This window comes from Canis aureus, chromosome 2, assembly GCF_053574225.1.
Source record: "Canis aureus isolate CA01 chromosome 2, VMU_Caureus_v.1.0, whole genome shotgun sequence".
Taxonomy (NCBI): Eukaryota; Metazoa; Chordata; class Mammalia; order Carnivora; family Canidae; genus Canis; species Canis aureus.
The window spans coordinates 2,214,402-2,242,303 of NC_135612.1; the positions used below are offsets into that span (position 1 = coordinate 2,214,402).

Here is a 27,902-nt window from a genome sequence, read left to right on the forward strand (position 1 = left end):
TTTGATTTTGTATTTTTAAGATCAAACTCAGTGCTATGTGTCTTTGAAGCTTTGTGTACCTTTTGACATTAGGAGACATCAATTCTGCTAATGGATCAAAGAAGAAAAGCTTTAGTGCAAATAAGAGTTGGTGCACGTAGTCTAAAAAGAGTCCTACTCTGTCTAGCATCGGGGGCAAGGATTGCTACAGATATCATTGAAAATAGCAGAAGGTTGATGTTTCCAAGGCAATAGCATAAAGTAGGATCTCTAATATCTGTATTTGTTACAGGGAAGTATGTAAGCAAAATAATAAAGCTGGAAAAGAAATGTGCCCGGGTCAGTCGCTACCATGCCATCCAGTGGCCCTACCTCCTCAAAGATGTTTGATGACCATCCCCAGGGATAAGTTCCTATTAGCCTCACAGAGACATTCATTTCGATTTGATGCAATACACAATGCAGGATGGGAAAAAAGGAATTCAGTGAAACATAACTGTAATGTTTCACATGGGATGAAATTTTATACAAGTTAGCTTAGCAAATACTTGGAGTCTTTTACATACAGGACTTCTAACCAAGCTGGCACAGTAGGTACGTACTTTAAGCCCTAGACTATTTCATCCCTTCTAACTGCTCCAAACACATAGAAGGTGTATAAAAATGGCTTTTAAAAGTAAGTAATTCATAGTCATGCAAAAAATGAGGAAAACATATCCATAAATAAAAACCATAAAATAGTTGGAGTAGTGAGTGGGGCTTAGCATGGTGGCCAAAAGCGGGTGTAGACTTCCTTGGGTTCAGTTGCTGTGGGGTGTCAGGGAATAAGAGCACCCCAACATGAGTGGGGGGCTGTGACCAACTGCCATAATTTCAGTCAGCTCCCCTGCTGTCCTGAAAGGCGCTGACCATAGATGCTATTAATCATGCCTGGGCCCATGGCTTATATCAGGCTGCATTCCCAGAAAATCAGGATGACACAGCTCAAACCTCTAAGCTAGGAACTGAGCTAAGACTCTGCTGGCTCATTGATTTGCAGTATCTCCAGGTACCTAAAGCAGGAGAGCTCCACAAAACCAACAGGTGACCTTGTTTTGTATTAGAAACCAGATCACAGGGACGACCTGAAGACCCAGGAGAGGCTGAGCAAAGAGAGTGAGGAGGAAAACAAGTGAAGAGTGAAGGATGAGAGAGACAGAGAGAGAGACAGAGAGAGAGAGAGAGAGAGAGAAATTAAGACCTTAACTTAAAATTAGCTTGCAACCAAAATTCCCACAAATGAATACTATAAGAGAATTAAGAAAATGAGCAGTTGAAAGATGGATTAAGAAACTACAATAACAGAAAGAAAATTAAAAATAATAAGCACACACAGATCTTCAAGATACAACTGATGAGAGAACTTCCTTTATTTATAAGAAGTTATGATAGGGGAGCCTGGGTGACTCAGTTGGTTGAGTCTGCCTTGGCTCCGGTCATGATCCCAGGTTCTGGGAATGCCCCGCATCGGACTCCCTGCTCAGGGGGTAGGTCTGTTTCTTCCTTTTACTCTGCCCCTCCCCTGCTTGTGCTCTCTCTCATAAATAAATAAATAAATAAATAAATAAATAAATAAATAAATAAATAAATAAATAAATAAAAAAATATTAAAGAAGTTATGATAAAGAATGGCAGAAAAACACAATTCCCATCCTCAAGGAGTCTATGATGATAAAGATTCTCTCTCTGTCTTTGGGTAGATGATAGATATGGATATAGTGCCTTTATCACCATAAGCAAAGAGTGAATATATATGTATATTATATATGATATATAACATCTGACTTTATTGACTATTATATACATGTATTTCATTACTTTGCTGCCTTGTCCAGTCAAAATACATGCAAATTTTAGAATGCATTATTATTATCTAATTGTGGCATTTGCAGTGATTTTTACAAAAAAGATGAGATGTTCCCTCTAACATATAGCATTATTTCTATTGGAAGATATTTGAATTCTTTTAGCCTATGGCCCCTAAGTTGTCTTCAGTGACTTCTTTCTCTAAATGAAGTGTTTGAGATTGGTCCGCATTGTTGCATATATTTGTATATTCCTTTACGTAGCAGACTAGATTTCACCACATGAATAGAGCAAGTTTTTATCTATACCTCAGTCTAGGACCATCTGGTTTCCAGTTTTTTGGTGACTATGAATATAGCCACTCTAAATGTACCCATAAACATTTTTGGATAAATGTGTTATTATTTTACCTGGATAAATACCTAATGGTGAGATATCTGGACTGTATGTAAAGTTTTATAAAACTTATGTTTATAGTATGTTTAGTTTTATAAAAAACAGCCACACTGTTACCCAAAGTGGCTCCACTCTTTTGCCTTCCCCTCTGGAACATAACAAAGCTCTAGTTGTGAGTTGTCAGGGTTTTTTTTTTTTTTCCTAATCTTTGTTTTTTATTTGTAGACATTCTTAAATCTCCTTTGCCTAATGATTACTAATGCAGAGCAAATGTTCATGTACTTATTTAGCATCTATCTTGTTTTGTAAAATATTTGGAAGTTTAAAAAATCATGGATATAAGTTGTTAGATACCTGTTTTGCAGATATTTTCTATCTGTGGTGTGTCTTTACACCTTCTAAGGCAGTATGTTTCATAAAGAAAATGTTTTAATTTTGATGAAGTCCAATTAATGACTTTTAAAAATTATGTATTGTTAAAATACAGTGTTATATCAGTTTCAGGTGTACCAGATAGTGACTCAGCAATTCTATACATTACTCAGTGCTCATCATGAGTCCACTCTAAATCTTCATCACCTATTTCACCCATTCCCCTTCCCACCTCCCCTCAGGTAACCATCAGTTATGATGCTTGAGTGTCTGTTTTCTCCTTTGTCCCTTTTTTCTTTGTTCATTTGTTGATTTCCACTTATGAGTGAAATCATAGGGTATTTGTCTTTCTATGACTGACTTATTTCACTTAAGATTATGCTTTGTAGATCCATGTTGCAGCAAATGGCAAGATCTCAAACTTTATAGAAAAAAAAAGTTTTATTTATTTTAGTGAGAGAGCAAGTGTATGCAAGGGGGAGAGGAGCAGAGGAAGAGAGAAACTTAAGCAGACTGCGCTGAGCGTGGAGCCTGAGGTGGGGCCTGATCTCATGACCCTGAGATCATGATCTGAGCCAAACCCAAGAGTTGGATGCCCAAATGACTGTGTCACCCAGGTGCTCCAAGCAATATTCTTTTGCATGTGTGTGTGTATATATAGATATATATATGTACACACACACATGTACATATATAATTATTATATAATTATATATACATGTTATATGTATTATATGTATATATTGTATATTAATATACATTAATACATTAATATATAAATATACGTTAATATATTAATGTATATATACATGTATATATGTGTATTATATATTAATAATACACATATATATATTATACACACACACACATACCATCTCCAATATCCATTCATCTACAGACAGACACTTGGGTTGCTTCTCTAATTTGGCTCTTGTAAACAGAGATGAAGTCAATATCCAAGTACATGTATCTTTTTGAATTATTGTTTTCATATTCTTTGGGTAATACCTAGTAGTAGAATTACTCACATATATGGTAATTCTGTATTTAAGTTTTTGAGGATCCTCCATACTGTCTTCCACAGTGGCTGCACCAGTTTGCATTCCCACCAACAGCGTAAGAGAGTTCCTTTTTCTTTTTCTTTTTTTTAAAGATTTTATTTATTTATTCATGATAGAGAGAGAGAGGCAGAGACACAGGCAGAGGAAGAAGCAGGCTCCATGCAAGGATCCTGACATGGGACTTGATCCTGGGACTCCGGGATCACACCCCAGGCCGAAGGCAGGCGCCAAACCGCTGAGCCACCCAGGGATTCCTTTTCCTACATATCCTTACCAATGCTTGTTATTTCTTGTTTTTGATTTTAGCCTTTCCAATAAGTGTGAAGTGATATCTCATTGTGATTTTGGTTGACCTTTCACTGATGGTGAGTGATGTTGAGCACCTTTTCATGGATCTGCTGGCCATCTGTATGTCTTCTAAATGTCTGTTCATGTCTTCTGCCATTTTTAAATTGGATTATTTGGGGGGTTTTATGTTGACTTTTATAAGTTCTTTACATATTTTGGATAATAACACTTTATCAGATATGTCATTTGCAAATATCTTCTCCCATTGTGTAGGTGGCCTTTTAGTTTTGTTGTTTTCTTTGCTGTGCAGAAGCTTTTTATTTTGATATAGTCCTAATAGTTTACTTTTGCTTTTATTTCCCTTGCCTCAAGAGACTTATCTAGAAAAATGTTGCCATGGCCAATGTCAGAGAAATTACTGCTTGTGCTCTCTTATGGGATTATTGTGGTTTCAGGTCTCACATTGAGGTTTTAATCCATTTTGAGTTTATTTTTGTATATGGTGTAAGAAAGTGGTCCAGTTTCATTTTTTTTACATTTTTTAATTCAAATTCAATTTCCCAATATACAGTATGACACCCAGTGCTCATCCCATCAAGTGCCCTCTTCAGTGCCCATCACCCAGTCCCCCCATCCCCCCACTCACCTCCCCTTCCACAACCCTTTGTTTCCCAGAGTTAGGATTCTTTTGCATTTAGCTGTACAGTTTTCCCAACACCATAGTTTGAAGAGACTGTTTTTTCTCCCACTGCATATTCTTGACTCCTTTGTCAAATATTAACTGACCATATATTTGGGGGTTAATTTCTGGACTTCTTCTATTCTGTTCCATTCATCTATGGGTCTACTTTTCTGCCAGTATCAAACTGTTTTGATTACTATAGGTTTGTAGTATATCTTGAAGTCCAGGATTATGAGACCTCCAGTTTTGTTCTTCTTTTTCAAGATTGTTGGCTATTCAGGGTCTTTCATGATTCCATACAAATTTTCAGATTATTCTAGTTCTGTAAAAAAAAAAAAATGCTATTAGTATTTTAGGAGAGAGTGCCTTGAGTCTGTAGGTTGCTTTGGGTAGTATGGGCATTTTAACAATATTTGTTCTTCTAATTCATGATCATGAAATATCTATTTGTCTCATCTTCAATATCTTTTCTCTCTGTTTTATAGTTTTTAGAGTATATAGTTCTTTCACCTTCTTGGTTAAGTTTAGTCCTAGATATTTTATTATTTTTGGTGCCATTGTAAATGGGATTGCTTTTTTAATTTCTCTTTTTGCTGCTTCATTATTAATGTATAGAAATGCAAGAGATTTTCGTATGTTGATTTTGTATCTTAAGACCTTACTGAATTCATTTATCAGTTCTAGTAGATTTTTAGTGGAGTTTTTAGGGTTTTCTATATATAGTATCATGTCATCTGCAAGCAGTGAAAGTTTTACTTCTTTCTTGCCAATTTGTATGCCTTTTGTTTTTCTTGTCTGGTTGCTGTGGCTAGGACTGACTAGCCAGTGCTGTGTTGAATAAAAGTGGTGAGAGTGGACATCTGTCTTGTTCCTGATGTTAGGGGAAATGCTCTGTTTTTCCTCATTGAGTGATGTTCACTGTTGGTTTTTTCATATATGGCCTTTATTACGTTGAGACCTGTTTCCTCTCACTACTTTGTTGAGGGTTTCTTTTTTCTTTTTTTGGTTGAGGGTTTCTACCATGAATCTATGTTGTACTCTGTCAAATGCTTTCTCTGCATCTATTGAAATGATCATATGGGTTTTATCCTTAGTTTTGCTCATGTGATGTATCACATTGACTAATCCTGCATAAGAGAAATCTCTTGTGATTATAGTGAATGATGTTTTTAATGTATTGTTGGATTTGGCTTGCTAATATTTTGTTGAGGATTATTGCCTCTATGTTCATCAGAGATACTGGCCTCTAGATCTCTTTTTTGCAGTGTCTCTATCTCAGTTTAATATCAAGGTAATGCCGGTCCCATAGAATGAATTTGGAAGCTTATCTTTGTCTTCTATTTTTTAGAATAGTTTGTGAAGAATATATGTGAACTTTAACCTTCTGGGACTAGACTTTAGTTTTTGTTGTTTGTTTTGTTTTTATAAGCACACGACAATATTTAATCTTATTTATTCAAGGGCCCCCAGTGCAAGCATTAAATAGAGCATGAGCTTTGATTCTGTGAGCCCTGATTAATATATTTAGGAAGAAAGAAGCAAACTGTGATCCATGTATATGGATGAAAAACTAAAGACTCATGGTTAATCACATTATAGTTTTAAATTTCTACAGCCTAGAAGCCTGAAGTCACAGATCTTTTAGGTCTTTCTGGATGTCCCACAGGTATGCACTTTTCTTGAGCTGAGGAACCTTATCATCCTTCAGCTTCTGGTTGATAACACTGATTAATCCCTGAGCATTCAGGATACATGGGAGACTCTGAAACGCTTTGTTCTCAAGGCCAAACATTCCCTTCACCATTCTTGCCACTGAGTGTATCTTGCATAGATTTTTAAACATGGATTCAGTGAGATCAGCCACACTTAATCCAGTAGCCCAGCTGGTATATCCTTTTAACTAGATCTTATGCATTTCCTTCCAGTTTTCACTGTCATTGTCTGTTCTCATTTCTGGATTTAGTTCCTGGAGAGAAACGCCTGCCATGTTCACTCCACACAGCCACATGTGAATTGCCATGTTTCCCCCAAATCCATCAGTGGCAGCTGCTGGGATGGATGCCACATTTTTCAGCCATAAGATAGTGAAATCCAGCAGAAATCCAGATCATACCCATTTCTATTCACTGTGCTTGGATAGTCCATTTAGTTTCTGGGTAACATATGTGAGAATATCCACTGGGTTGGAAACCACAATTATGATACAAATAGGACTGTACTTGACTATCTGAGGAATAATGAATTTGAAAACATGAACATTCCTCTGCACCAGACAAGATGTCTTTCTCCCTTCTGCTGGTGGGCTCCTACTGTTACCACCAAAGTCTTAGAATTGGCAGTCACAGAGGCATCTTTATCTGCCATAATTTTAGGAGTCTGAAGAAATAAGCTCCCATATTGCAGACTCATCATTTCTCCTTTATTTTTCAAAACATCCAAAAGGGCAAGTTCATCTGCCAGAGACTTTCTCAGAATTCTGATGGCACATACCATACCGATTTGCCCAACATCCACTATAGTGATATTATTTTTGGGGACAGTTGCCTATTCTGCAATTGGTGCTATCAGTTTTTCTTTGAGAGTTGCCACTGTGGGAGGGACACCTGAGTGGCTCAGTGGTTGAGCAACTGTCTTCAGCTCTGGTCGTGATCGTAGGGTCCTAGGACCAAGTCCCGCATCAGGATCCCCGCAGGGAGCCTGTGTCTCCCTCTGCCTGTGTCTCTGCCTCTCTCTGTGTCGCTCATGAATAAATAAATAAAATCTTAAGAAAAAAGAAAGGGTTGTCATTGTGCCCAAGAGAGAAATGGCTGTAAGAGTCATGGTAAGAAGACATGTCAGTTGTGTGTCTCCTCCAATCTGCTTATCGGGAGTTTTTATATTACAGATTCAAATTTTCTGTTTCTTCCTGCTTCAGTTTTGACAGGTAATACGTTTCTAGGAATTTATCCATTTCTTCTAGGTTTTCCACTTTGTTGCTTTATAATTTTTTTATAATATCCTCTTATAAACTTCTGTATTTTTGTGGTGTCTGTTGTTATCTCTCTTTCATTTCTAATTTTGTTTGAGTCCTCTTTCTCTTTTTTTAAATGAGTCTGGCTAAAGGTTTATCAATTTTGTTGATCTTTTCGAAGAACCGGTCCTGGTTTCACTGATTTGTTCTACTGGGTTTTTTTAGTTTCTATTTTATTTTTGCTCTATTTTTTACTTCCTTCCTTTTACTGGTTTTGGGTTTTGTTTGTTCTTTTTTTCTGTTTAGATGTTAGGTTAGGTTTTTTTTGAGTTTTTTTTCTTATTTTTGAGATAGGCCCATATAGCTATAAACTTCCTTTTAGTATAGCTTTTATTGTATCCCAGATACTTTGGATTGTCATGTTGTCATTTTCACTTGTCTCCAGTATTTTTTATTTCCTTTTTGATTTCTTTGTTGACCCACATTGTGCAATAGCATGTTATTATTTTTTAAAATAAAAGTAACGACCAGTTTTTCCAATAAAATAAAATTGCAATGCTTTAACTACATTAGCTAAGAAAAAAAGAAAGTAGGCTCAAAAATCAAAATGAGAACTAGAAGAGAAAAATACAGCAGATAAACACAGAAATGCCAGTGTAGTAACAGATTACTATAACCAAATATATACTAACAAATCAGATAACTTATTTAACATCCATGTATTTATGCTCTTTCCAGATTTATTCTGTGGTTAATGTCTAGTTTCATAGCATTGTGGTTGTGAAAGATGCATGGTAGGACTTCAATCTTTTTTAATTTGAGACTGTGTTGTGGCTTAGTATGTGATCTATTCTGGTTCCATATGCACTTGAAAAGAATGTATATTGTTTTAGGATGAATTATTCTGAACCTATCTAGATCCATCCTTCCAATATGTCATTCAAAGCCATCGTTTCCTGTGTAATTTTTCTGTTTGAATGCTCTATTTATTGATGTAAGTGGTATGTTAAAGTCACCTATTATTATTGTGTTACTATTAATTCATGTTTGTTATGTGTTTTATGTATTTGGGTACTCCCATGTTGGATGCATAAATATTTACAATGTTTGTATCTTGTTAGATTATTCCCTTTATGATGTGTTCTTTTTTCTCTTGTTACTGTCTTTGTTTTAAAGTCTATTTAAAAAAAAATAAAATAAAGTCTATTTAGTCTGATATAAATATTGCTACCCTGGCTTTCTTTTTACGTCCATTTGCAAACCAACTGCTTTCCATCCTTTCACTTTCAATCTGTATGTGTCTTTAGGTCTGAAATGTGTCTCTTGTAGGCAGAATATAAATGAATCTTTTTAATTTAATCCGTTCCATCACCCTATGTATTTGATTGGAGCAGTCAGTCCATTTACATTTGGAGTAATTATTATGGGTATATACTTACCATTTTGTTTTATGATTGTTATTGCAGTTCTTTTCTGTTCCTTTCTTGCTCTCTTATGCTTTGCTGGCTTTCTTTAGTGATATACTTGGAGTCCTTTCTCTTTATTTTTTTGCATATCTGTAGTGGTTTTTGATTTGTGGTTACCATTAGGTTTGGAAATAATGTCTTCTACATATGGCAGTCTATGTTAAGTTGATGGCCACCTAAGTTTAAACCCATTCTTTACTCTTCTCACCTCTTGTCTTTACATCCTTCTATTTTGTGAATCCCCTGATTTTTATAGATATACTTAATTTTACTGCTTTTGTGCTTCTAATTTTCTTTCTCCTTATGGTCTTTCCTTTCCTTTCAGAGTCCCCCTTTTAAAATTTCTTGTAGGGCTGGTTTACTGGTCATGAATTACCTTAGCTTTTGTTTGTCTGGGAAACTTCACCTCCTCTTTATTCTGAAAGATAGCTGTGCTAGATAGAGTGTTCTTGGCTGCAGATTTTTTTCCTTCAGCACTTTGAATATGTCATGCCACTCTCTTCTGGCCTGCAAAGTTTCTTCTGAAAAAATCAGCTGGGGTTTCCCTTGTATGTAACTGTTTTCTCTTGCTACTTTTAAAATTCTTTTTATTACTACTTTTTACCATTTTAATTACTGTGTGTCTTGATTGGACTGCCTTGTGTTGATTTTGTTGAGGGTTCTCTCTCTCTTTGCCTCCTGGATCTGGGTATCAGTTTTCTTCTCCAGATTAGGGAAATTTTTAGCTCTTATTTCTTGAAGTACAATCCATCCCTTAATCTCATTTTTCCTTCTAGGATCCCTGTAATGTGAATGTTATTATGCTTAAGGGTGTCACTATATTCCTTTAGTCTATTTTCATATATTATTGTCTTTCCTGTTTAGTTTGCTTTTGATTACTCTGTTTTTCAAGGTAACTGATGTATTCTTCTGTTTCCTCTAGTCTACTATATATTGCAGCTAGTGTCTACTGATTAATAAATGCATCTAGTGTATTTTAAATTCTATTTATTGAGTTCTTCATTTCTGTTTCCTTTTCATGTTTCCTATCTCTTTGTTAAGGGTCTTACTGAGATACTTCACTCTTCTCAAATCCAGTGAGTATCTTTTTGATGACTACTTTATATTCTCTTTCAGGCATGTTACTTATCTCCATTTCATTTAGGTCTCTTGCTGTGATTTTTGTCCTGTTTTTTCATTTGGGACATACTGCCTTGACTCTTCATTTTATCTCACTCTGTTTCTTGTGTTATGAAAGTAATGTATGTATCCTAAACTTGAAGGTAGTGGCCTTATGAAGAAGAGTTCCTGTAGTGCCCCGTAGTGCAATGTCCTCTGTTCACCAAAACCTGGCACTTCAGGGGTGTTTTTCGCATGTGTTGCTTGCACTCTGCGGTTGTGGCTGAGCTACTTTTACCTTTGGTCTAGTCACCTGTGATGGCTCTCTTTGCCTGTGATGAGCAAGGTTTGGTCCCCTGTTAGTGCACAGTCTTGGGTCACCTGGGCTTAAGTTGAGTCAGACCAGGCGTTTGCCAGTGATGCAATAGTATCAACAGCAGGAAATTGCAGGGGTGGGGCATGCAGTGCCAGTTGTTTTGCACTGGCAGGAGGGAATCTGTAGCTGCCAGGAAACTAAGCAGGCCAGATCAGAGGGGGCAGATCTAAAGAATCCCACAGTGTTGGGAGGCTAGGTTTAGCCTTGTTTTGTACAGTGTGCTGTGGGAGGTAACCTGGAGCTGAGGCCTGGCTGGAAGGGCCATGTCTGCAGAACAAGGTGGTGTGATTTGCACAGTTGGCAAGTTAGGCAGTGAGTACTGTGCTGTGGAGGTTCCCACAAGTTTCCTTGTTCTAGGCTGGGAAGTAGGGGCGGGACATGACAGCTGCCAACCCCTTGTTGCTGGGTCTTCCAGTGACCCCTGCCCCTCCAGCCCCCCCCCTCTGACATCAGTAGACAAATCTCCCTCCCACATACTCCAGGTGATTCTCAAATTGCCACTTCTGTGCTGTGTCTCTGTGGGGCTGTTTGTTGTATTGTCTCTTTAAGGGTGGAGAGTCAGCTTCCCTTCCCTTCCCAGATCTCCTAGGAACCTATTGATCTTTTAAATTCCAGCTTTTAAGCTCTACTGATCCTAAGAACTCACAAAATTTGGCCCCTCTGGTTTTCAAAGCCAAATGTTATAGGGACTCATCCATCCCATTCTAGTTCCCTGTACCTGGAGTTTCAAGTCTGAGGGTCTGTTTCTGTCCCTTCTGTGCCTCCCTCCTGAGGATGTTTCTGCTGGTCTGTTTAGCTCCTGACCCTGTCTCTGCTCTTCCTATCCTCTTTGATGTAGACTCTTGTCTACAGTTAGCTGTGAAGAGTATGTTCCTCTAGTCTTTGGGCCATTTTCTAGGTTATTAACACTGATGTGTCTATTATCTAGTTCTATTCATGGGACAGTGTGAGATTAGTATCCTCCAACTCCACCATCTTCACTGGAACACCTCTATATTTCTAAAAAGTGCCTAAATTAGGAGATTAAGAATGGACTTAAAGCTTCAGAATACTTTCAACCAAAATAGAGAACAAGAAAGTAATGCCATTGAAAGAAAGCCATTAGACTCTATGTTCTTTGAAGACAATGATCTGTTATGTAGTCCTAGAAACTATCATCCAGTGAATAATTCTACGAACACTAGCAGTGAACGCTGAATCAAATTAAACATAGGTTTCAGTCTAATTGTTTTAAATTTGTTATAAAATTGAATAAAAATAGTATTGAATAGAGATCAAATTATAATTTAATAAGTTTCAATAGTGTGGCTCTTAAAATATACATTATAGTTTTAATGAGAAAACTGAGAAAATGGAGAAGTAAAAATATGTTACATTCCCCCCTCTTATATAGAATGGGGAAAGAATCAAAAGGAGGATATGATTCAAAATATATTTTTTACCCTAATAACTTTTGATATATAGAGTTTTTTTAGAAATGTGGATGTAATGAATTAAAAACAGAATATATATGCCTTCCTAATCATGGGGGTAAATTAGAATAACAAAATTCTAAATAGAAAATATACACAGTAAAAACAAGAGATCATACAAGACATCAGATAAAACAAAAAGACAAAAATAGAAATTGTAATAAGAAAAGTAAATGCCATTAATTCCATAGTAGACAAAGGAAAAAATCAATCTAAGTGTAACTGAGAAGAAACTGTTAAAAATGAGATTAAATTTAAAAGAGAAAAGGAATGCAAATGATTTGTTGGGAAACATCAAACATTAAAATATGGTGAGTTGCAACACTATTTTCATACAAAGTTCAATTTTAGCCAGAAATCCTTAAATAGCTCAAATACCATAGTGTTATATTGACAAATGGCACATTTGACAACTAATGCATTCTCCATTGACTATTTCCACATAAACTGAAAATGCCTGGAAGAAGATATGCCAAATTAAACCACAATTATCTCAAGGAGGTATGATCATAGACAATTTGCCCTTTCATGGCACATACTGTTAATGGATTCATGCCCATAAACATTTAGAAAGGAAAGAAGTGAAAGAAAGAATAAAACCTTCTACCAAATAAACGTAACTGGTTTCTAAACTTTTTTCTTTGTTTTTAACATATATATCCATGGCTGTGGACTGAGATCTGTTGCCTAACTACCCCTTTTTAAAATTGCTTCTCTCTTTTCTAAGACATTTTTTTCTTTCTAGTTTTCCTCTTCCACCTGTGGTTGTGTCTTCTCTGGATTTTCTTCCCCTCCAACTACAGGGATTCTTCCAACATTTTCTTTCCTTGCTGTTACCTCCCTTCTCGTAATCATGTGGATTTAACTACTGCCTTGCCCCACGAAGTTTTTATTACTTCTCTACTGTGCTTCTATCTTTGCAACTACATGGTGAGCACCTCTACCTGAACATCTTGGTGACACGAAAACTTAGTACACTATGTCTAAAACTGAAGTAATTAGTGTTATTCATCAGTAATTAAATGAGTATCTACATTAGCCTTCAAAAGGCTAAACATTTAATGTGTCCTTAAAAATTTTGGCCCTCTTTCTTGTTCTCTCTTTTGGTAAAAGCACTATCAACCTCTGACCTATCTATCTAGGCTCAACATCTCTGGCTTGCTTTAGTTAGTAGGTAGTTAGTCAGTTGGTTAGTTTACTCCTCTCCCTCTCTTGCTTTTCAAAGCCAAATAGTGGCCTGATGTTACGTTTTTATTTTTCTACTTGGTCTTCATCTCTACTGGCTACTCTCTATTCATGTTTCACAAACCTCATCTGTACTTTTGAAATAGCCTCCTAAATTATCTTATTACCTACAAATCCCTGCACTTTTGACTCATTCTATAATCTATTGCTTATTCAATCTTGCTAAAGTATACAACTCTTGGATTCACTCTCACTCTTCCTGGCTTCGCACAAGTGCAGGTAAATTGTGGAAGTGACTTATTATCAGTTAAACATTTCTTAATTCCTTCTGGAAAGAAGTTTTCTTTCCCGTCTAGGAAGTCCTATAGCCCTACCTTCCTTACAGTATTTATTATTTATGTTTAATATTATGGGCATTTATGAACAGCATTTATTGTACCTCTGATATTTTTAAAGCTCAACAGTGTGATGTATTTCCAGTATGGGATCTTTTTCTAAACACAACAGGAATTATAATTGTTATCTCCTTATAGTTTAGCAGCTTAGGAGAAAATTTGTTTATAAGCAAGCGCTAAAATACTGAGAAGTTTCAACTATTATTTTTGTTGACTCTGGCTAAATAGCACAACATGTTCGAGCAAAGTGAACTACCAATGACCCTTATTTAGTTTAGATTTTTTTTTTTTTTTTTTTTTTTTAGCATCTCACTTCTAAAGTAGAGTTGGCTACAGAATTTGACTTAAGAAATAGCCTAGTACAATCCTAACAACTGTAGGAGAATAACATTTGTCCCTCTTGCCACAAAAATATTAAGTATACTTAAATATAATAACATGACATTAGATTTGATTTTATAGCAACGGCATCAGATGATATTAGAAGGAACAAAATGTATTTTGGATCACAGACAGCTGATACAAATTTTGACTAGCTGGTTGATTAAACTCTTCTAACTTCTTAGTTTCACCTCAGTGCCCTTCAGAATTCTGAACAGTACAACACAGTACACTTTTATTTGAAGAGCTTGTCCAGAGTGCTTAAATTTCCCTGGGATTGATTTTGCAGCCTCTAAGTACAGGTAGTAGTTGGTTCTGTGTGCACACACAAAAAAACTTGAATTGATTTAAAATGAAGTAGGTCAGTGTAGATCAATTTAGGCCAGGACAACCCAAGAGGAGATGCAAATTAGGATTCTCCTACTGAGACTGAAAATAGATTCCATCAAGTCTTCTCCAAGCAAATTCTGAAAATGTATCTTAAAAGGGACAGCTATAAAAATTCCAAGAATACTGTAGCAATTTGAATAAGAGAACATGGAAGAAAGGACAGGAAATAAAAAAGATATTTTGATAAAAGAATTTCCCAATATACAGCCTGATGTTTTAATTTTCTGTTTAATCGGTTTAGAAGGATGACACCATTGAAAGAAAAAGTCAGAGAGCAATCTACTAATGACTTTATGCCAACAGCACTTGTCAATCATAATTTCTCCTTCAAAAGTGATAAAGGGCAGTGTTCAGTTCCAAATATAATGGAAAACACTGTATTTGAATGCATGCACATAATCTCTTCAGTGTGTGAGGTGCTTAACAGACAGCTTTTTTGTAAAGCACAGCACTTGGAAAACCAAAAAGTAAGAGCTAATTCATAAAGCCACTGCACCAAAACCTGGAGCTGTTTGAGGGTCACATTGCTATCTCATACTTATTATTTTACTGGTGTCATGAGACCAGAATATAGAAAATGGAAATGACTTTACAGTTTCTTTTGGTGCATTTACCTGCGGCACAATGAGCTGTTCCCTGTAGTTTTTTTTTTGGGGGGGGGGGGGGGCGGGGGTGGTCGGAATCCCCATCCTTAAAATCCCAGGCATAAGATACTTGACTTTAAATGTCTACTGTTTACCTTTAGAACTATTAGATAATAAGATGCTTGTTAAGAGCGAATTCATTGGCAGACACGTTTTTAGTTTGGGAGAAGCTCGAGATGTCCCAGTGTAAGGATCTTGGCTCTGGTTCTGCTACTAACTAGCTGGTTATGACACAGCCTCCAACCTCTCAGCACTTTAATTTCTGCATCTCAAACTCTCATTTGAGCCTCTATTACCTTGTCTGAACTCTCTGAGCCTTGGTTTCCTCATCTGAGTTGTTCAACTTAGTCAACCTGTTTAGTTCTTTTACATTTTCAATTTATAAAAACCAAGACTCAGTTTTAATTCTGTAAGGCAAGAAATAAAGGCCAATATTAGAAAAGGTAAACACCTTAAACAGTGTGACATAGACTTCAGAACAAAAAACATTACCAGGGCTAAACTAACAAAGGACATTACTAACTGATAGGGGTGGAAATTGATTCACTAAGAATAAAAAAAAAAAAATCCAAAAAATGCAGGGGCCTAAAACTTGTGCTTTCAAATACATGAAACAAATAACAGGATTGAAAAGAGAAACAGAAAAATCCATACTTTGGATTTGAAGTATCCATAATACTTGTACACTTCAACAATTCTCTCTGGGCAATTAATGTAACAAGTGGACAGAAAATCAGTAAGGAAATCAAAGCCTGAAACAACACTATAAACTAACTTTATGTAATTAACATTATAGAATATTCCAACTAACAACAGCAGAATAAAAGTTATTGTCATATATACATGAAAAATTCACTAAGATGTCAATATTCTGACATTTAATAAAAATTATAAAAGGTTTATTTTAAGACTGTAAAAAAAAAAACCCTTAAATTATAGAAAACACAGGTGTCTGGAAAATACATGGTAACCCAAATATGTGGGTTATCTAGAAGTGTGTACTTTAATTTTATGAGAAAGGAAGTCCTATGAAAAGGAGAAAATGCTTTAATTCAAAAGAAAACAAAAATTTTTAATGTAAAATGCAGTTAATATAAAAATGTAAACTGCAGTTAAAGCAATGTTTAAAGGGAAATGTATAACATTACATTTTTATATTAGAAAACAAAACATCTTAAATTGGTGATCTAAGCTTCCACTTTAAGAAAATGGGAGAATAAAAGCAAATTAAATAGAAGTATGAATAATAAATAAAATTGAAATAATAAAACTGAAAGTAGTACAAACAATAGAGTAAGTGGAAATCAAATGCTTGTTCTTTGCAAATATCAATAAAAGTGATAAACCTCAGGGTGCCTGGGTGGCTCAATTGGTAAGCAACTACCTCAGATCTCCCAGTCATGAGATGAAGCTCCGCATCAGTTCTATGCTCAACGAGAAGCCTGCTTCTCCTTCTCCCTCTGTGTGCTCTCTCAAATAAATAAGTAAAATATTTTTAAAGAATGATAAACCTCTAGCCAGGATTACCGTAAAAAACAAAATGAAAATGGAAGTTACAAATTATCAATATCAAATTTAAAAAAGGAAACATCATTCAGATCTTACAGACATTAAAAGGATAATAATGTAATATTAAAAACTAATGCTCATAAATCGAATGGCTTAGATGCAATAGGCAAATTACTTGAAAGCCAAAAAACTATCAAAGTTCATTCAAGAAGAAATGGGTTTAATGTGATGAATATAAAGGAACTGAATCATAGTTAAAATCCTCCAAGAAAGAAAATACTGAGCCCAATGGATTCATTAATTCTCCTAAACTTTTAAGGAAGAAATCATATCTACTCTACAAAAGCTCTTCATCTAAGTAACATTTCCTCATTCATATTATGAGGCTAGCAAATGTCCTGATATTAAAACTAGGAAAAAAGTGTTACAAGAAAAAAAAATCAGTGATGACTCTTTCACAAACATAGATGTAAAATTTTTAACAAAATGATAGCAAATCAAATTCAGCAATACATAAAAAAAATTATGAGTCAGTGGGTTTTATTCCAGGAATGACATTTGAACAGTGAAAATTATCAATCTTTATAAAAACTGTTATTTCTAGACTGAAGAAGGAAAAAAATAAATGAAGAAAAACATTTAACAAAAATATTTCTTCAAAATAAAAGCTCTTTTAAAACAAGAAGTAGAACTTCCTCAATCTAATAAAGGAACTCTATGAAAACCTATAGTTACATTCTATATAATGGAGAAAGGAAAAGGCACACTTAAAACTACTCACAGCTGATAAAATTATCTGCTGAAATCCTATGAAATCTACAAGAGTCACCAGGATACTGGGTTTAGCAACATTACACAATAAAAGGCCAATATACAAAATCTATAATTTTATACACTAGTCATTAATAATTAGAAACCACAATAAAAATGTTTTACAATAGCAGCAAAACCAAACCATGCAATAATTAGATATAACATGCAGAAAGTTACAAAAAAGATCTACAGAGGAGAGAGAGATGGCATTCATGAATTGGTGAAATCAATATTGTGAAGATGTGGATATTCTTGAAACTGATCCAGAGCTTCAGTGAAATCCCAATCAGTATCTCAAAAGTGTTTTTGTAGCCATGGCTCATAAAATTGATCATGAAACTTACATGGTGAAAAAAGAAAACAACTAGAATTTAAAGAGACATTTTGAAAAAATAAGAATATTATACTTGTTATAAAACTACAGCAAGAGAGTCTGGTATGGGCATCAAGACAGACACACGGATCAACAGAAGAATCTAGAAATAGACGTGCACAAAGAGACATACACATTTGCACGTTTGTATTTTGACCAAGGTGCAAATGTAGTGACCATGGATAAGGGACAGTCTCTAAATGGTGCTGGGATGACTGGAGCTCCATGTCCAAAAACAAAACAAAAAAAGGACAAATACCCTTGTATGATATAGAAAATTAACTCAAAATGGATCTAATTTGTTTGTTAAACAAATTAACACATTTAAAATCATAAAATTTCTGCCAGAAAAAAATGAAGAAAACCTTTTGTGGTTTGTGCAAGATTTCTTAATTACTCTACTGAAAACAAGCCACTCAATTTTTAGAAATCTCAACGTTGGATTCCTGGAAAAAGATGGAAGAGTAGCAGGACCTCCCGAAGTTCATCTCCTTCCACGGATACAGTGAGATGAAGGCCCCCGCCAGCAGTGTGCACCCCCGGGGCACGGCCCCAGCTGCGAACAGACTCTGGACAGCTCAGTGGAGACGAGCCCGCAGGGGCCAGAGGGCAGCGGAACGGACAGGATGCAGAAGGGCCGGGTCGCAGAGGGCGGGTCGCAGAAGGGACAGGATGCAGAGAGATGGGCCGCAGAAGGGATGGGCCACAGAAGGGACGAGCCGCAGAGAGACGGGTCGCAGAAGGGCCAGGATGCAGAGGGAGGGGTCGCAGAGGGACAGGCTGCAGAAGGGACAGGATGCAGAGGGCCAGGCCACAGCAAGGACAGGCCACAGAATGGATGGGTCGCAGAGGGACGGGACACAGAAGGGCCAGGACGCAGAGGGACGGGCCGCAGAAGGGACAGGCCGCTGAAGGCACAGGATGCAGAGGGCCAGGCCGCAGAAGGGCTGGGCCACAGAAGGGACAGGACGCAGAGGGACGGGATGCAGAGGGCCAGGCCGCAGAAGGGCCGGGCCACAGAAGGGACAGGACGCAGAGGGCCAGGCCGCAGAAGGGCCAGGCCACGGAAGGGACAGGACGCAGAGGGCCAGGCCGCAGAAGGGCCGGGCCACGGAAGGGATGGGATGCAGAAGGGCCAGGCCTCAGGAGGGCCGAGGCCTGCACGGGAAGCCAGGCCTCACCACATGCAGCTGTGAAAACCATGGGGGCCCAGTTCCAAGACTTCTGACGGCCAGCAAGGCCTTAAAACCTAACATCCTAAAGTCAGCAGCCTTGGTGGGGAGCTCCGAGGGCGAGAGGACGGCCCAACAGCCCGAGGGACACACAGCGCAGCGCAGAAGTGGCACTTTGAGCCTCACCAGGTATGTGGCAAGGGGGTATGTTCACTGATGTCCGCAGGGGGCTGGCGGGGCAGGACCACTGGGAGACCCTTCCAGCTGCAAGGGGTTGGCAGCTGCCACGCTCTCCTGCATCCCCGCTGAGGACAGGGACACCTGGGGGGCCTGCTCAGGCCACACCTCTCGGTTCAGACGGGGCCCTTCCAGCCAGGCTGCAGCTCCAGGTCGCCTGCCACACCAGACCTCACCAAACGTTGCCGACACCCCGGGCCCCGCGAGCACCGTACTGCCATCCGCAGCCTCCGAGCTGTCCTGCCTTGGGCCCGACGGCAGGTGCCCTCCTCCCGCACAGAGCTCCTGGCCCTGCGCGCCCCACGCCCCCCACTCCCACCCTCCCCTGCAGCTCAGTGGGGCTGTACCTCTGGCAGACCCCCAGAGCCCAGATCAAGGCCAAGGCGGCATCCCCCCACCCCGACACCCCAGGGAATGAACCCTGCCCAGCACCCGCAAAGCGAGCCATCATAGACAAGAGGACCGGAGGCACGACAGCAGGGTGCAAGCAGCACACACAGACACTCTGAAGTGCCAGGTCCTGGCGAGCAGGGGATACTGCACTGCAGGGCGCAAGAGAAACTAGAAATCACCCACAAGAAAAAAAATCTAGGAAGAGCACAAATACATGGAGATCAGATAATATGCTACTAACATGATGAATGAAATAACCAGGAAGTCAAAGAAGTCCCAAAATACATGGAGACAAATGAACATGAAAACACTCCAGGTCCAAAATCTTTGGGACTCAGCAACAGCTGTGCTAACGTAAATTCCATAGCATTACAGGCCTACCTCAAGAAGCAAGGCAAATGTGAAATAGCCTAACCTGATACCTCCAGGAGCCAGAGAAAGAACAAACAAAACTCAAAACCAGTAGAAGATAGGAAATAATAAAGAGTAAAGCAGAGGGGCACTCAGCTGGTTTTGCATCCAACTCTTGATCTCGGGGTTGTAAGTTCAAGCCCTGCATTGAGTCCAGCGTGGAGCCTACTTACCTTTTTTTCTTTTTTTTTTTTTTTGTAAGTCAGAAATAAAATGAAACTAAGAATACAATAGATCAATTAACCCAGGAGCTGGTTCTTTGAAAAAAAAAAAAATCAGCAAAATTGATAAACCTTTAGCCAGACTCAAAAGTTCATTAAAACAGAGAGAGAGGGACATTCAAACAAAATCAGAAATAAAAAAGGAGAGGGACACCCGGGTGGCCCAGTGGTTTAGCACCGCCTTCAGCCCAGGGTGCGACCCTGGAGACCTGGGATCTAATCCCACGTTGGGCTCCCTGCATGGAGCCTGCTTCTCCCTCGGCCTGTGTCTCTGCCTCTCTGTGTCTTGTAAATAAATAAAATCTAAAAAAAAAAAAAAAGAAAGAAAGAAAAAGAAATACCAACGGACACCACAGAATTACAAAGGATTATAAGAGACTATCCTGAAAAACTATTATCCAACAAACTGGACAACCTAGAAGTGGATAAACTCCTAGAAGCATGTAAACTCTCAAAACTGAATTAAGAAGAAATAGAAAATTTAAAGAGACTGATTACCAGCAATGAACTGAAATCAGCCACCAAAACACTCCCCATACCCCAAAGTCCAGGACCAGACGGCTCCACAGGTAAATTCTGCCAAACGTTTACAGAAGAGTTAATACATACTCTTCTCATATTATTCTAAAAAAAAAAAAAATAGATGAGAGAAACTTCCAAATTCGTTCTGTGAGGCCCGCATTATCCTCAGATCGGTGGGGGATGGACGGAACAGGTCGAGAGGATTAAGAGTGGACTTTCATAACAAGAATCCTTGAACCACTGTACTGAGCACCTGAAACTACCTTGACTCCGTATGTTAAGTATACCGGAATTAACATTTAAAAATGCAATTAGAAAAAAAATAAAATAAAAATGCAATTAGAGAACATTTTAGAATAAATTAAAAACAATATAACATTTTTTGTGGAGAACTTAAGTACTTGGAAACCTAAAAATTCTTGGGAACAAAAATCATCATTTGATCATTTTATCTTGCAGCGTGAATGCTCTTAGTATTTGTAGGATTTTGCTTTTATCCTTATAGTTAGTGTTTTTCTTGGGTCCCTATTCACTGGTTTTGGGACTGGCTTAGAAAGTCATTTAAATACACATACGTGGGTCTGCTTTAGCTCGTAAGTTTTCTGTGGCTATATCTTTGAATACTTCTTTTTTTTTTTTTTTGAATACTGCTTCTATTTCAAATTTTCCAGGTTTTAAAAACTTGATAATTCTTGGGAAGTTATGTAACAGTTATTCCATTTTAGTTCTCTCTTTACTTGAACTTTATATTTTCGCTATCTCCGGAAATCTTGAATTGGTGATCCTTAACACTGGTTTATTTTTCATAATGTCTTTTCTGTTTTCTTAAAATGCTTTCTTATGTCTTGGTCTTTTACCATGGCATTTTTATCTTTTCATATCATCCTTTGTTTTCTATTCTTATGACTTTTAGTTCCTATTTCATAGATATATTTTATATCCTATTGAGTGCCAAGTTGTTTTCTGTACCTACTTTCAGATTCCTGCTGTCGATAATTTTTTAAAAGTTTATTTTCTTGTAGATACATGTGACGAGGTCCATCCTTCTTGGCTTTCTCTAAGTTAGAGGTTGCTTTGGAAGTTTTCTTCTACTTGCCATTTAATGAGGAGAGGTCTGTATGGGACTGGTGTTTGCCAACAGACAGGATTTACCATATGTTTGCATGCTAGTGGATACCCCAAGGTAGATCAGTAGCTGGATAGCATGGTTCCCAGTTTCAGTCGGCTTTTATCTAATGTGGCTACGCTGGAATGTGAGAGGTTTTTGTTTTTGTTTTTTTTTTTATCCATTCTACCTGTATTTCATACTATTATTCTCTTTTTGGAAAACAGGGCCCTTCCTATCTCTGCAAGATTCTTCTAACCCTCAGTAGAATTTCAGTTAAACTAGCCTTTCTAGGATATCTGCCCATCAACTTTCTTCTACTTGGGGCGCCTGGGTGGCTCAGTAGTTAATGTCCAACTCTTGATTTCGGCTCAGGTCATGAGCTCAGGGTTGTGAGATCCAGCCCTGCATCAGGCTCTGCGCTGGGCATGGAACCTGCTTGGGGGATTCTTTTTCTCCATTCCCCTCCATCTCTCCCTGCTTCTCTTTCCTACCTTCTCAAAAGAGAAACAGAAGAAAAATTTTAAATTTTGTTAAATATTTAACTTTTATGGCCTGCAGAAGCTAACTGTATATATCGGGGATATGGGAAGGAGAAAAGTAACCCTTTAGGTGCTGTAAAAATTGGTACCTATATTATTGGTTGGTAAAGATATCGTGAGCAAACAGTTATAGAGCAAGGACTACCTGCTTTCCTGTAAGCATTTCTCCCTATTTCTGTATGAAGGCTGCTAGTGGGTTCTCACTTCCATTTTGAAATACAGTTCCCATGATTCCTCTATTACTAAAGATTGCCACACAGTAAGTAAAGATTCTGGGTTATACCCTATTGTTTTAGCCTGCTCCATTGATCAATTCCCAAAGATACAATACAAAGGACAAGAGTAAGAGTATCACTATGGGGATGCTGCAAACCTAGCATAGTGTATTTTTAAAATAGGAATAATTTCCAGAATTTTTTCCTTAGCTATTATTAATAACAAAATAGTTGTAGTATATCTCATAGTTATGGAAACATGGTAGTGTGTCAAATAATAGTTGAGAACTTGTAGAATAAAATGCTGGTGGATTATTAATATTTAGGCATTCTCAGTTGTTTAGCTTCAAGCCTAGAGTCCTATATTATTATGTTCTCTAGCAACAGTTGAGTCCTTCAGAAGCAGGAAAGAGGAAAAAAAACACGGTCTCTTACAGGTCCCCATCTGCCCACCCCAAATGTATAGAGTTGCTATGGCAATTAATTGCTCCTCAGGTAAGACAACTCTTCCAATCTTTCATACTCTGCCTCCATTCTGTTTTAATAACCCCTGAAGTGGTCCCACATCTTTAAGTATTTCTTGTTCAATCTGCACAACTGTCAGAGTAATCATTTTGAAACACAATTCTGATCAGACTGTTTTACTGCTCAAAAGCCTTCAAAGACTACAAGGATGTTGTGCCAAATGAAGGCAAAATCTTCATACAGAAGAGTCAGGTTCAGAGCCCCTAGTTTCCATCTCTATCACTTCCACTTTCTTCCCTTCTCTCTTCTTCTCGGGGACCAGAATGATATGCCCCACATAGCAGACAGTCTCATGTTTCTGTCTCACATGCAAGAAAAGGCCTAAAAATCCTATTTCTGGGTTCTTCAAGAAAATGGCTTTGCTCCTGTGCTAGGCAGCCCCTATAATGTCCTCCATCGATCCATGCTTCTTGATATTCGTGCCCCAGTGTAATCCTTCCCCCTGAGTATGGGCTGGATTTAGGTTTCCGCTTCCAATGACTAGACTGTGGCTGAATGGAGAAGCCACTTCTAAGACTAGGATACAAAAAGTCAGAGGTTTCTGTCTGAGGGACTCCCACCCACTCACTCTGAGAGAAATCAACTGCCACGTTGCCCCAAAGAGAGGCATAAGTGGTAAGAAACTGATGTCTCTTATCAATAACCAGCAAGGGATAAGACTTGCCAAGAGTCATATGAAGAAGTTTGAAAAGTGAAGTCTCCTCCAAGGAACTGTGAGATGCCTGCAACCTCTGCTAGTACTTGATTTCAGCCCCGTGAGAGACACTGAACCTAAGGCCATATCCAAATTACTGACCCAGAGAAACTATGAGATGATTAACTTCCTGCTTCTAAAGATGTATGAAAACTGCTAATTTAGGGGTAATTTTTATGCAGTAATATGTAACTAATATACTCCCTAATCACACCATGATGAGAGCCATTATTCAACAAGCTCCAACAACCCACCCAGAGCTTCCCATTGCCTTCTAACTATTTTGCTTTCAAACATAAATAATTGAGAAATGGAGCATGAGGAAAACTTGCAAAATAATGGTTATGTTTATTTTCCTGAACATGATGACGTTTCCATGGGTATATATGTAGTATCAAAATGTATGAAATTATACATATTATCTTAAGCATGCACAACTTATTGTGTGCTAGTTATACCTCAATAAAGCTGTTAAAATGTGAATAGAGATATAAAAGTCACCAATTATTTGTAAAAATACTCCCAATATAAGAGGCAGGGTCCCAAATAAAATGTAAAAGTCATTCAGAAAACTGAAACCATGCATAAGGACAGAAGAAAATTTAAAAATCTCTAATTATCTTCTGAGAAATAAATGAAAATTTTCTCATCCATGAAAAAAAAAAGGAGGCGATAAAAAGAATAGTATAAGAGAGAAAGAATTCTTAGAAATTAAAAACATAATAGTGGAAGCTAAAAATTCAGACGGTTTGGATGATAAAGTTGAAGAGATCTCTCAGAAAGTAAAAGAGGAGGAAAAGAGGAACACAAAAGATAAGAAATGAGAGCACAGTTCCAGAGGTCTAACATTAGAATAAAATGAATTCCAGAGGAAAAAGAAAACAAACAGCATCGGAAATTATTTATCAATGACGTGTCCATAGTGACATTTAAGGTGTCCAAATAGTGCTCAAAAATTTTTTTAAAGACCTATTGTAAGGCACTTTGTATTATCCATTGTATGTAATAAATGACTACAATATGTAGCAACTAAAAACTCACATTTATTATCTCACAGTTTGAGTCAGGAATCAGACATAATTTATCTGGGTTCACTTTTTGGAAGGTCTCTCACAAGGCTGTAATCAAGGTGTTGGCCAAGATTAGGGTCTCCTCCGAAGGCAAACCTGGGAAGACTCCACTTTCAAGATCACTCACAAATTATTGGCAGGATTTAGTTCCTCGTGGGTTGTTAGACTGAGAATCTAAACAGCTTGCTCTTAGCCATAGACCATCTTTGTTACTTGCCTTGTAGGACTCTTCAGTATGGCAACTTGATTTACCAATTCATAAATGCCAAAAAGGCAAAAGAAAGAGTTTGCTAATAAGACTGAAGTCACACCTAATCATGGAAGTGAAATCCCATCACATTCTTTATATTGTATTGACTAGAAGCAAGTCATTGGGCTAGCCCATATATACTCTAGGAGAATTACCCAGGGCATGAGTAGAATAAGATGGGGATTACTGAGGTCATTTTGGAGATCTGCCTATTGCACACTTCATTGTGAAAACTGAAAAACTGTGGAAAAAAAGAAGCTTAAAACTTCCTGTGACAGAAAGTATTAGCAATCATAAGATGTTTTATGTGTTTTTGTTTTTCTAGAAGACTTCCTTGCAGTTAGAGTAGTAGTTCTCAGTCAAGAGTAATTTTGCCTCCCAGGGAACCCTGCCAACATTAATAACTGGAGGGTGTTATTGTCATTCATGTGGAAACCAGAGATGTTGCCACATATCCTACAATACACAGGACAGCCCCCATAACAAAGCAATATCTAAATGTTAATAGGTCAAAGTTTAGGGACACATGGGTGGCTTAGCAGTTAAGCATCTGCCTTTGGCTCAGTTCATGATCCCAGGGTCCTGGGGTCGAGTCCCACATTGAGCTCCCTGGGTGGAGCCTGCTTCTCTCTCTGCCTGTTTCTCTGCCTCTCTCTGTGTGTCTCTCATGAGTAAATAAATAAAAATATTTTTAAAAAAATAGGTCAAGCTTTAGAAACTGGTTTAGAATCATGTATATTTTACCAAAATACTATGAGCTGAAATTATATGGCATTTCTGTGCCAAAGCAATTAGGACCTAGTATCTTTCCTTCAAGTCTTTCTTCCTTTGTCAAAGAGAACTTCAAAGCCACATGTTGATATGGTGGCATTACTAGATGGAAAGAACTTGGATTTATGGGTCACTAGATGGAGAAGAGCTTCTAATGAAACATATCAGACTTTATATAAACAAGAAAAAAAGCTTTGTTTCTTAATTGAAATTTTAGTGTTCATCTTGACAGAGTTAGCAGTAAGTATATAATATAGCCCCAAAGAGACTAAACAAGCTACTACCAATGCCCGGGAATCAAGATGGCATCAGATGCCACAAAATCAGCATCAGAAACAAGAAGACAATGGAGTAATCCAATGTAGAATCATAAACATCCCTTGGTACTGGATATATTTGGCTCATAATGTTTGGAAAATAGGTAACAATAATTCATATAAAAATTTAGCTGAATCTATTCTGTTATTCAATTTGGATAAAGTCCAGATAACAAATGACACCTGAATATTTTCCTGCCTCAGCTTATTAAATGTGAGGGTAAAATATTTTCAAATAGTTTACTTTCTATTCACCATGTCTTTGGAAGCTTCTTGAGAATATCCCCCAAATGAGGCAAAAAAAAAAAAAAAAAAAAATCAAGGAAAAGGAACACAGTGGGTTTAGGAAACAATGACCCTAACAGAGAACAGTGGCAAGGGTGTTTCCGGGATGACAGTGATACAGCAGGTCTAGAGAGCAACCTGCTCCAAATGGTGTAAAAAAGACACTTAAACTCAACACATTCAAACCTGAAGTTATCCCTTGTTCTCCATGCAATCTGTTCCCTCAGGGACTAACATGTACTCAGTTAAATTATATGCACCCTTATTTTCACTAACACTATACTAACTCCTACTCATCTTTCTAGATTTGTTTCAGGGGTATTCCTAGAGCCATATCTCTGCCCAGGAGCTGATTATAGTTTTTCCCCTGCTTTGTGAAACCATTGACATAAGTTTCTATAAAGTGCCCTTTAAAAAATTAACATCTTTAAACATTAACATCATTTTACCACATATTTTGGCATCTTTCAGTTAATCACATCACAATCCTGTTGTGATGATCACACATGTCTGACATGAACATAATGAGATGACCCCAGACTTTAATGGCTAAATTGATTTAGGGGATTGTAGAGAAACTAAAGTAGAAAATGAAGCTGCAATGCTAAGGGGGCAGAGGACCATCCCTGGCTCCGCACTGAATTTTGGATCTGGAAATGCAAGAATTATTTCAGTGGAACATATTTATTGGAAATTTTGACTTACTAGACTTAAAAGATATTAAAATTCAAAGAGCCTTGACTTTGAGTTCCATAGTTGCTCTATAAGCTCTAGTTAATGTGAAAATGACACCTGAAACTTTCCAGCAGACACTGTATATGGAAACCAACAGATCAATAGTCTGACTGGCAAAGGAAAGTGAGACTGAAACTTTAGAAGCTGATGTCTGAGACAGAGCCCCTCGGATGGGATCTTTGGGAGTGGCAAAAGCCCAATGACCCTGGAGCTTCTCCTCACTGGCAATTCTTCATGCCCAGCAGAAATGGAATCACTGCCCAGGCTGAAGGGGGAGAGTAGAACAATTTTTTAACTCTCACTGAGAAGACAGTATTTATAGAATGGTCTAAAATGCAGGAACTACAAAACAGTAGCAACTAAATAGATTTCAGATTTTTTTTAAATGGAGGATTAAGTAATGATAATAGTAATGGTTAAGTTGAGAACAATTTTTTTCTTTACTAGTCTGCTTTTACTACCTATTTTGGATAATTTTCTTGTAAATATGCTTTAAATCTTGCCCTTTGTAGGAAGCTGTAATCTTGAGGCTCTGTGATTTGGGCAAGCTAATTGTGGTGAAAGAAAATAAAAATAATGTTCAAAGAATACTTAGTTGTGATTTACTACTTGAACCAATCACCTTTCCCAAATGGAAAACCAACATTATTTATTTGAGATAAAAATCTTCCGTTCATGTGCCCAGAAAATCATTTTTTAAAAATTTCTTTTTAAAAAGGTATATGAAAAATTAAATCTGAATAGGTTCTGAGTGTGAAAGTT

General features: G+C 37.5%; 1 protein-coding gene and 1 long non-coding RNA gene across 19 annotated transcripts in view; one reads left to right on the forward strand and one right to left on the reverse strand.

Moving 5' to 3' along the window:
* Window positions 1-27,902, forward strand: part of TMEM232 (transmembrane protein 232) — a 246,090-nt gene that overhangs the window by 169,604 nt on the left and 48,584 nt on the right. Inside the window, exon 16 of one of the 17 annotated variants that reach the window (XM_077861769.1) lies at window positions 18,103-18,312. The exons of 15 other annotated variants lie outside the window; for them this stretch is intronic. In XM_077861769.1, coding sequence (XP_077717895.1) covers window positions 18,103-18,184 — 82 coding nt within the window. In that variant the 3' untranslated portion in view covers window positions 18,185-18,312. Of the gene's footprint in view, window positions 1-3,959; window positions 4,019-18,102; window positions 18,313-27,902 lie in introns of those variants that run through there. One more of the 17 variants, XM_077861770.1, reaches the window with a different exon arrangement.
* The window catches only part of LOC144291937 (uncharacterized), an 84,085-nt gene that overhangs the window by 21,050 nt on the left and 35,133 nt on the right, over window positions 1-27,902 (reverse strand). The window contains exon 4 of one of the 2 annotated variants that reach the window (XR_013359489.1): window positions 4,573-4,945. The exons of the other annotated variant lie outside the window; for it this stretch is intronic. This is a non-coding gene — a long non-coding RNA (uncharacterized LOC144291937). Of the gene's footprint in view, window positions 1-4,572; window positions 4,946-27,902 lie in introns of those variants that run through there. 2 annotated transcript variants of the gene reach the window in all.